At 34.1% G+C, this 11466-nt stretch overlaps 1 protein-coding gene and 1 non-coding gene across 2 annotated transcripts; one reads left to right on the forward strand and one right to left on the reverse strand.

The window, feature by feature from the left end:
• Positions 1 to 774: 774 nt before the first annotated feature.
• On the reverse strand, positions 775 to 858 carry LOC149518841 (small nucleolar RNA SNORD36). The gene has a single exon (XR_016342501.1). It is a non-coding gene; the product is annotated as a small nucleolar RNA SNORD36 (small nucleolar RNA).
• Positions 859 to 1201: 343 nt separating this feature from the next.
• On the forward strand, positions 1202 to 4086 carry LOC111283032 (Tetratricopeptide repeat (TPR)-like superfamily protein). Its single transcript, XM_022871385.2, has one exon. The coding sequence runs from the start codon at positions 1406 to 1408 to the stop codon at positions 3905 to 3907; it is 2502 nt and encodes an 833-aa protein (XP_022727120.1). The 5' UTR covers positions 1202 to 1405; the 3' UTR covers positions 3908 to 4086.
• The last annotated feature ends 7380 nt before the right edge of the window (positions 4087 to 11466 follow it).

The following is an 11466-nucleotide window of genomic DNA, read 5'->3' on the forward strand; positions in this document are numbered from 1 at the left end:
TTATTATTGTTTATAGCAATGGAAACTAATCACATAATATGCAAAGATATATGTCTATCATTTCATTCTAAGTTCTCTTGTTTAGTATTTTTTATTTAGTTATTGGAATTTAATTTGTTAAATATTGTTGGCTTGAACAATGTCAATAGATATATTTAACATAAATTTTTTTTATTATGATTGATTAATCGAATGAATTTAAATCAAATTCAAATTTAAAAATAAAATTCAATAAATTTAAATCGATGTTTGAAATTCAATTTTTAAAATTTCAAGTCAAGTTAAAACATTACAATGTATTAATTCAATTTGACTCAAAGCTAAAAACAACCGAACCAAAAATTTGCTGCCCAAATTGTGCAATTGAACCAAAAAAGTGCTTAATTGCACCAAACCGTGATAGCAATTAAATCCAGATCCAACTTTTAATATAACCGTCCATCCAAATGCACCTAACAGGAAAAAAAAAATGCACAAACGTCCCTCAAGCGCATTGGAGTAATCGGCTGCCTAAAACTGGAGACCTCCGGCTGAAATTTGAAAGCTCCTCTGTCAAAAGCCGTTTAGTACTTTAGTAGAAATTTAAATCCTTCTCGGAAACTAAAAACCGATTTGATTCGCAACCGCATAAAATATTTCACGACAAATTGGCAAACAAATCGAGGAAGAGGGCCGACCGATCTTATCAATTACTGGTGAAACCAACTCTCTTCACAAGACAAAATTTTTTGGTTTGAAAACTCTTTAAAATATTTAGCGCGACGATAGGATATCTGAGCATCAGTTTTAAAAAGCTCGATTTTGAAGCATCATGGATTAGAATCAGTGTAAGACACTAATATACTTCATCATTTGCTCAGATTCTCGTCCTCGCTTCCCTCCATCAAACAACAAATAAACTAATAGAAAATGAAACAAGAAACAAAACTTAGGAAACTTTGACTGAAATATTTCAAACAGATTAGAGAAAGACAGTTCAAAGGACAGTGGAACATAAGTACTCTATATAAACTGCAGAATGAGCTTCACAAACCCTAATTGCCAGTTGCCAATCGAGGACATACAGCTTATGCGACGTCGTTTGCGCTTAGAATTCTAAACGCGTCGTTTCGACAAAATATAGAGTAAATTTATTTATTTTTTCTCTTCAAACTTCAATAGGAAATAGAATGCTGTGGTTACGTCACAATCCTACGCTACGCTTCAGCTTATAGACATTATTTGACTGGAGTATTTGCGTCCTTTTGATTCAAAACTCTGTTTATTATTATTATTATTATTATTATTATTATTATTATTATTTTGTGCCGTTGAAAGATGGTAATTTCATAATTACATTTATACATTTGCTTCTTTGTTTCTTATCACTTTTTTCCTTCATTACTTTCAAAGCAGTGCTGCATGCATGATCAGGTTGCTTACTAGTAGAGCACTGCAACCTTCTTATATTTCTACTATACACCAAAATATCAACCTTTTCGTATGCTCTTCATTCTGCGGATTCTCAGCCCAAGCAGGAAAGCGAATCCAGAAAAATCCAAGTTCCACAAACGAATCATGTTTGCTCTCCAAAGCTCACACGTGTGGAGCCTTGCTTCAACGTTGTATCCAAAACGATGACCCCATTTCAGCAATGGGTCTTCATTGTCAGATCCTAAAGAGAGGTAACTGCCTAGACTTATTTGCTACCAACATTCTCTTGAATATGTATGTAAAAGGTGAATTATTGTCCGAGGCGGAAATTTTGTTTGCTGAAATGCCCGAGAGAAACACAATTTCTTATGTTACTTTAATTCAAGGATACGTGCAGTGTTTGCAATTTGTTGAAGCTATAGGGTTGTTTGCTAGGTTACATAGGGAAGGCCATGAGCTTAACCCATTTGTTTTTACTTCCATATTGAAGGTGCTTGTCAGTATGGAATGCGCTGAGTTGGGTTGGAACTTACATGCTTGTATTTATAAGCTTGGCCATGAGTCTAATGCCTTTGTTGGAACTGCTTTAATTGATGCATATTCTGTTTGTGGGTATGTTGGTTTTGCAAGAGAAGTTTTTGATGGGATTAGATGCAAAGATATGGTTACTTGGACCGGAATGGTAGCATGTTATGCGGAGAACCATTTTTTTGAAGAGGCATTGGAGATTTTTTCTCGAATGAGGTTGGTCGGTTTTAAGCCAAACAATTTTACTTTTGCTGGTGTTTTTAAGGCTTGTATTGGACTTCAAGCATTTAATGTAGCAAGAGGTGTTCATGGGTGCGTGTTAAAAACTCGTTATGAGCATGATATTTATGTAGGAGTTGCATTGCTTGAATTGTACACCAAGTGTGGGAACATTGTCAATGCTCAACTGGTTTTTGAGGAGATACCTAAAAAAGATGTGATTCCCTGGAGTTTCATGATTTCACGGTTTGCACAGAGTGGTCGGAGTGAAGAGGCTATTAATCTGTTTTGTCGAATGAGGCAAGCTTTGGTGGTTCCTAATCAATTCACATTTGCTAGTGCACTTCAAGCTTGTGCAACTATGGGGGATTTAGATTTAGGGAAGCAAATGCATGGCCTTGTACTCAAGGTTGGTCTTGATGTAGATGTGTTTGTATCAAATGCCCTTATGGATGTCTATGCTAAGTGTGGAAGGATAGAGGATTCAATGGAACTGTTTGGGAAATCACTAAATATGAATAACGTGTCCTGGAACACTATGATTGTTGGCTATATTCACTGTGGGGATTCTGAGAATGCATTGGGTTTGTTCTTAGAGATGCTTGAAAACCAAGTATTGGCAACTGAAGTAACATACTCCAGTGTCCTTTGTGCTTCTGCCAGTTTGGCAGCATTGGATCTGGGAACTCAAATTCACTCCTTAACTGTCAAAACAAATTATGCTGAAAATACTGTAGTTCATAATGCTTTGATTGATATGTATGCCAAGTGTGGAAGGATCAGAGATGCCCGCTTAGTATTTGACATGATGAATGAACGAGATGAAGTTTCTTGGAATGCAATGATCTCAGGGTATTCTATGCATGGGCTAGGTATGGAAGCTCTAAAGATATTTCAGATGATGCAAGACGAAGGGTTTAAACCAAACACTTTAACTTTTGTTGGTGTGCTATCAGCATGTAGCAACTCAGGACTATTGGATCAAGGACAAGCTTATTTTACATCTATGTTTCAGGATTATGGCATTGAGCCATGCATCGAGCATTATTCTTGTATGGTCTGGCTTTTAGGGAGGTCAGGTTATCTTTACAAGGCTTTGAAGCTGATTGAGGAAATCCCATTTGAACCTAGTGTTATGGTGTGGCGTGCCTTGCTTGGAGCTTGTGTTATTCATAATAATGTTGAGCTTGGAAGATTGTCTGCACAGCACATTCTTGACATGGAACCCCAAGATGATGCAACCCATGTGCTATTGTCGAATATGTATGCTACTGCAAGGAGGTGGGAGAATGTCACTGCCATTAGGCAAAGCATGAAAAAGAAAGGAATGAAGAAGGAACCGGGTTTGAGTTGGATCGAGAACCAGGGGAGTGTACATTATTTCATTGTGGGAGACACTTCGCATCCTGACATGAAGGTTATGAATGGGATATTGGAATGGTTGAATTTGAGAACAAGGAAGGCAGGCTTTGTTCCTAACCATAATGCCGTTTTGCTTGACATAGAGAATAAAGAAAAGGAGCGTCTTTTATGGGTACACAGTGAAAGGTTAGCTCTGGCTTTTGCACTGTTTAGAACATCATCTGGAAGCCAAATCCGTATAATTAAGAACCTCCGTATCTGTGTGGACTGCCATGCTGCAATGAAATTAATATCAAAGATTGTGCAGCGGGATATTATTATCAGAGATATGAATCGGTTCCATCATTTTCATGATGGAATTTGCTCTTGTGGCGATTACTGGTAAATCATAGTCCTCTATGGGATCTTGATGTCTTGGAAGGCTGTAGTTTTAATCTTCTCAAAGAAATTCATATTAATAGAAGCTTTCTGAGGCTGTTGTCTTTATGTCAGTCCAACTCAACAAAGAACTATGTAAGTTTAACACTTATATGCCCTAAATTTAACTGCTATTCTGCTTGACAAGTGACGACATACATCAATTTGGGGGAAAATAAAGGAAGGGCAAATTCTTTATATATTTTTTAACTCCAATGTGGTTCAGTTGAGTTACAAAAAAACTTGTTCCTTCGGAATGAACACTGCTTTACCATGCTTCAAATCATAGCTCCAAATCTTCCCAAGAGATGGCTTCCTGAAATGGAAATCTTTTGGATGATAAAAAGTTATGTTTCATTCACCACTATCAACCCCCAAAAAAAAAAAAAAAAGATGCTCCCTGATAATTTTTGCTTCACTATATTCTCCTTCAATTTGTGCTATCAAGCAAATATATAAGATAATTGTGAAATTTAGAGGACAGATTATCTTTTAGATTCTATCCCCCTTGTATTGTAAGTCCTAACGTCAGTCTTCTCTTAAATGTTCTTGCAGTTTAGCATTTGATGTGATGAATTGGCCATTGCTCCAGCCAATAGAATGAGTTGCAAAAAGTTTGAAACCATAGCTCTACCCTAGATGATGATAGTTTTGTTAGTTTCTTAAAATTTTCCTTGCTCAGTCTGTCTCTTGTAGAGTTTTCTGTGCATATGAATGCTGGCCTTTAGGCTTAGGAGAGCAAACTAGCTCCATTTTATCTAGCATGACTTATTGGTAAATTAAGTTTCCTCCTATAAAAGGGAGATTTGGAGAACCTAAGCTGAGTTTCCTGCTAGCCTGTTTAGTGCGTTATTTGCACTCACTTAGTGGGATCTTTAGAGATTTCTCTTCATTTAAGTTTCCAGTAGACAAATGCTCATCTTATCCTTCATGTCAACAGTGTTTACTCCTAGGTGAGGCAAAGGGGATTTGTAATATGGCTCACCAATAAACCTTCTCTATGACTGTGCTACTTGGGCAGAATTCCACATTCATATGTTGTCTTCTCTAGAGAGGGTTTGTTTCTTTCTTTCTTTTTTCACAAGCCAACTAAGTGCCTGGTTGGAGTAAACAAACCCTCCCTAGATAAGCCAACGCTTCCTAATAGAGTTGGAATCGAAAGCAGATAAGCAAGCACAATAAAATTTTGGAATCAAGAAAAATTTTCTTAATTATTTTTAATTTCGATATGATAGAACTTTTTCAAAATGTTGTATCTTTAGCTCTAGTCAGGCCAATCAATCATAAATTGAGTTTGAATTGGTTTTCGGTTTTAGGCTACACTATTTTGAGCTCCAGTGGGTTAATTGGATTTAGTTTGTACTGTTAACCCACTTAAAGGTGCAATTATATATATATATATAATTTTATTTCTTTTCAATTCTTTAGTTTTTTTTATTATTATTTATGAAAATGAATAAAAATCGAAAAGGTAGAAAATATATAAAGAATAGAAAGAAACCAAAATTCAAAATAATAATCCAATCGTGAGTATGAAATTGAAAAAGATTTGGATCAAATCCTTTTTAAAAATGGAATTGGAACTGACGAGATAAAAGATTTTTCAAATGCAAAGATTAAAATTTTATGTTGATCTAAAACATGAACGGAACTAGCTCTCTATAAATAGCATCACAATATACGCAAAAGGGGGGGGGGGGAGGGGGGGGATTATCACGAGCACGCAAAACTCTATAATCCACAATTACAAAGGGTCAGAAAATCAAATAAGAGAATCGAGCAAAAATAGTAAACTAGTGGATTTAATTATCCTCTTAAAGAAAAGACGTAGTGGATTACACGGTCAAAAAATCAAATAAGAGAATCCAACAAAAATAGTAAACTAGTGGATTTAATTGCCCTCTTAAAAGAAAAAGCGTAGTGGATAGAATAAGGGGACTAAATATAGATATAGTTTGTCTAATTGAAACCGAAGTCAAGCAGCACAGAATGGAAGCCATATTGGAGAATCGTTTTGATGGCTGGGGAATGCTTCATAATTACTCAGAGGCATACAACGAGAGAATATGGATAGTATGGAGGCCACATGTGCAAATTGAGATGATAGAGATCATGGATCAGAGTATTAACTTGCAGTATTCAGTTTGAATGCCAGAAAATTTTCTTGACTGCAATTTATGGAAGGAATGACGGTAAGAGGAGATTGGTCACATTTACAAGCAGTGAGTGTCTCGATGTCAAATTGGCCTCGGATCCTTGCAGGAGACTTCAATGTCATAGCCCACCCAAATGAAAGTTTAGAGTTTAATGGCTCTTAGGTTACTAACTTAGAAATGAAAGAGTTTCAGGATTGCTCGTATCAATTGGCCCTGAATGACCATGTACCTACTGGTCTGTTGTTTACTTGGACTAATCATCAATTGGAGGGATTTTTGTCGAGGAACCTGGAAAGGGTGCTCATTAATGATGCATGGCTGTTTAGTCATGCTCAATCCAAGGTGGAAATTCTAGCCCCAGAGGTGTCTGATCATTATGCTGCACTTATAAATCTTGAGGAAGACTACATTCATCTCCTAAGATATTTAATTTCTTTAATTTTTGGACTAGGAATCTAGAGTTCATGAAAATCGTTTAGAACTTTTGGAATATGCCAACTATAGGCAAGAAATTAACGAGGCTAAAAGGGGAACTAAAGAAGCTAAATAAGCCAAGTTATGGAGATCTGACAAGGAAGATGCAAGAAAAGAGACAGGCACTGGACTTAATTTATTTGCAGATATTGGCTAACTCGAGGAGTACTGAGATGATACAAGAGGAGAGCAAACTAGCAGCGGAGCTCAAGGTGTTACTTGAAACTGAAGAAAGTTACTATAGACAAAATCCAGAGTGCATTTGATAAAAAAAAGGAGATCAGAATACCAGATTTTTCCATAATATAGTAGCTGTAAAACAAAAGAGGAATATGGTAAGAGTGCTTATAGATAACGAGGGCAACAGACTGGAGATTTCCTCTCAAATTGCTAGAGAGGATGTGACACATTTTCAAAAAATAATTGGCATGGCAAATCAGGAGGTTACAGGGTGTCCACAAAAGCTGCTAGAAAAACTGCTGCATGTGTCAGTACAGGGTGAGGATAAGGATAGGGAGGCTCTTATAAGTAGAGTTGTCGTCAGGTCGAGTTCGGGACGGGTTTTGCTCATCTTGAATTCGAACTCGAACTCGATTCGACTTTATGTATTATCAAACTTGAATTCGATCTTATTTGAATTTTTTTTTATTTTTTCATACCCAATCTCGATCCGATATTATATAAATCGTACCCAACTCGATTCGATCTGAAATTAATAAAATATTATTTTTTAAATATAAATATTTAAAAATATCATTATATAAATATATAAATAAAAAATTAAAAAATAATTTTTTATATAATATCGGGTTGGGTTGGGTCGGGTATGCCTAAAACCTGACCCGACCCGACCCAACCCGTCCCGAAACTCGAATTTTGAAAAAAAAAATCAACCCTGTAGGATCGGATCGGAATCCGTTGGTGATGGGTTGGTTAAATTAACGACCCTACTTATAAGGCCAGTAACGAGAGAAGTAAAAACTAGTGTATTTTTAATTAACAGTGACAAACACTCGCTTTAGATGGATTTACGACACATTTTTACAAACAAACCTGGAGCATTGTTAGGGATGAAGTGATTACGGGTATATAGTATTATTTTCACACAAGGAAGATGCTTGCCAATGTGGCATTAGTGCCAAAGAGCACAAATCCAAGTAGGATAAAAGACTACAGGCCTATTTCGTGTTGTACTGCCATCTACAAATGTGTAACCAGAATACTAACAAACAGACTTAAAAAGATTTTACTAGTTGTAATTAGTGAAAGTCAAAATGCTTTAAGGAGTATTATAAATAATGTACTCATGACATAGGTGTAAACATTTAATTTTGTCTGAACAAAATCTAATTAATTGTGAGGCCTTTAAAAACCAACCCAATTTGAATCCAAAATTTCTTTAACTTTAGTAAGTTTTCAAAATCAAATTTAGAACTAATTTAACCCAAATATCCCAAGGTCAAACCTAATCAAATAAAGTCAAATTTAATTAGAATCAATCAAACTAGATCGAACTTAGGTCAACCCTTAAATTTCACTACTAAATAAGATTACCAAGGCAAAGGATTGAAACTTATGATTTTTATGCACTAAAAATCTTAACCGCACTTTAGGAAGGATAAAATTATTGAAATGCCCTTTAGGCATATTTTTGTAATTTGACACATCTAAATGGAGTAACTTGAGGGTTAGTGGTCCATAGGATGAAAAATACTATTTTTAAACTCAAGAAGTCTATTTGTGGACTTAAACGACATTTGGTTTGTGATATTTGAAATTTGATGAAATTGTCATTTTAAGGAAAACATTATTGATCAATAAATATACATTAAGGTCAATAGGAGTAGATACATATTTCTTGTACCTTATGTGATGATATTTAGTTAACGATCAATGATACTAATTGAGTGCATGAGATAAAGTGAATGTTGTCATGTCACTTCAAGATGCAAAATCTAAGTGAGATGCATTCTATATTAGGGATCAAGATTCTTTGTGACAGACCTAGAGGAATATCTAATTTGTCTAAAAAAAACTACATTGAATGTGTGTTGAGTATGTTTAGTATGCGTTGATGCTTTCCTTGTAAAGCATTTGTCGTGAAAGGTAAGATATTGTCAAAATCTCATTGTTCTCAATGTGTTAATGTAATAACAAAATCACATTTTAGTCAAAATGTCATTGTGGGTAGTTTGGTATATTTTTAAGTCTATACACATTTTGATGTCTATGTTATAAATGTACTTGGGAGAAACTTCAGTGAGCTTGGGATAAAGAGTTGAAGCTGCAGAAAAAAATGTTTAGATATCAATAATCTAACATTTTTTTTATCTACTTGATTATTTTGATGTTGATTTTTACATGCTATCAAAATGATAGCAAGCATAGTTATATTTTATGTTGGCTAGAGAACTATGTTTTTAGAAAATGCACGTGAAATAAACACTTAAAATGTTCTTGATTATGGGGGCAGAGTATGTTGCATATTATGAAGTTACATGTCAAACTATTTGGCCTGATGCTTTATCTTAAGGCTAGGTATTATGGTTGCTATTCCTAAGCTAATAGATGTATTATGACAAATTTGCACTAATTACTTTCTCTCAAAATTTTAGAAGTCCCTCGTGCTCCAAACATATAGATATCACCTCTTAACTTGTTAGAGAGAAAGTAATGGAATCCATTTTTAGACTAAATTGTGGGGCACATACCAATATAGCTCATTTTAGTTGATTCACTAACTAAGAGTTTGACTGCTAAAGGGTTTTGACAATATTACACTTGCAACTGTGTTAATGTATTTCTATTTGCCATACATATATATTTTGTTTCCACTCATTTTGATAAATATGACATTTTGAATTAGTCTCATATAATTCTTTTGAAGTAATACCTTATTCAATTTATATGCATGGACTTTATGAAAATCAATATTTTTTTTAATTTTTCATATCGTTCCATTTTGCACTTTGATACTACTATTTGTGGATTGCTTGAGTTTATGCATATGATGTTGGTAATATACCCTAAGACCAATTAGATTGGCTATGGGATACATGTCATATTATATTTTTATTATTATCAAGGGCATTCTTTATCTATAAGATTGTATACACATAGTTGATACTACTTACTTTTTATAAATAAAGTCCTTGGACTAAATATGCTTTGCAAGGAAATTACAATGAGATTGTAATTATGAGATCATCATTGCATCAAAACATTATTCTTAAATTGTTCCTAGTTAATACTTTGTTAAGAAAAGACATTGATAAAAGCTGTTGAGATTGGCATATGGTTATGCTCTTGCTTATGAAGTAAGCAACCAATCTCATAAGTTGAAGTTTAATAAAATTGAGCTAACATGTGGGTGCCTGCTACAAGAACAAGTTCACTGAACATGATCTTAGATGAGAATGCTATACAGTAGTTCACATAGTGTTTATAGCTAAATTCTCATTTGATGGTTATGTAAGTGATCTTTTGACTTGAGATTACTTATAAACTTATATGATGAAAGTTATACTTTAACTTTACTTATTGTTCTAACTAAGAATGCTCTAGCCGAGTATTGTTGGGTATAACATGAGGCATATGGTGATGTGTAAACTAATCAAGATAAGATTCATCACCTTATGTGATCAATAGAGTATCTCAACTAGTATTGATTGAATTAACTTGAGAAATCTTTGGCCAAAGTGAAGTAAGAGTTTAGAGTTATTCTAAAGTTTATTTATGAGTTAATGTCAAGGACAAGACTTAACATGGTTGAACAATATTGAGTAGACACTAAACCATAGTCAATGTTCAAGTCAAGATACTAAGTGATGAAAGGGTATTAATTATACACTAAGACATTCACAGATGGGTTGTCAAGCCATATTGACTTTTCTTTAGCAATTAGGAGTTATAGAAATGAAGTTAGCATTGATCATGATCTATAAACATTAGATTGGCTAATTGAAGAATTAGTGATAAAGTCAAAAAGTTTGATTCATCCATAGCCGAATGTAAAAGCTCACAATGCTTATATTTATTGCCAACATGCTAAAGAACCTAATGACTCATACACAATAGGACAATTGTGAAAGATTAAAATTAGAATAAATTAAGGTATACTTAATTTGATTTTGGTATGACCAAAAGATAGAGGAAATAAAACAAGAGAGAGTGATTTTCCCTGTTTAGACTATTTTGGCCAAGCTTGGGATATTTATAAAAATATGCATGCCTTGCTTTAACTTAATGTGGTAGAATGTCCTATAAATAAGAACACTAGCTGTTGCCCCTTTTTGAAGATACAAGGCATATTTTGATGCAAAATAGCTCAGAACAACCCTAAGCAAAATCAAAAGAGACAACAAGAGAGATTTTGTAAGCACTCACTAGCTAAAGTGTGGTTTATGTTCTACCATCCCTTGGATAAAGTTTTTTTACAAGCATTCATGTGGATTACCAGTAAAGGTTGAACACTTGGGTAGCTTTTTGGCTTGATAAACTATTTGGAAAGGTCACTAATTTGAACCAAAAGAATTTTGACATTCAAGGTAACATCTATAGCCAAAACCAAGCATGCTTGTATATATTTTGTTTGTATGATCTTGGGTTTAAAGAATTAAAATTTTAAAATTTTTCCACTTTAGCTCTATATATTGATACATAATTTTCTTCAAGTGGTATCAGAGCCTTGTCAATATAGATTATACAACTTGGAACCTTGTTTGGTTGTTCTTGATATCAAAACTATTTTGATTACAATCTATCTATTGTGATGAGAAGGCTAGAAAAATGAGTTTTTTAATTTTATTATGATTTGATCTTTTAAAATATCAAAATAGAATGCCTTAAGATGATTGGAATTAAATTTCATGATTTATGGACATGGTTTATTCACCAA

This window comes from Durio zibethinus, chromosome 5 (assembly GCF_047325235.1).
Source record: "Durio zibethinus cultivar Kanyao isolate XHJ-2024 chromosome 5, ASM4732523v1, whole genome shotgun sequence".
Lineage (NCBI taxonomy): Eukaryota > Viridiplantae > Streptophyta > Magnoliopsida > Malvales > Malvaceae > Durio > Durio zibethinus.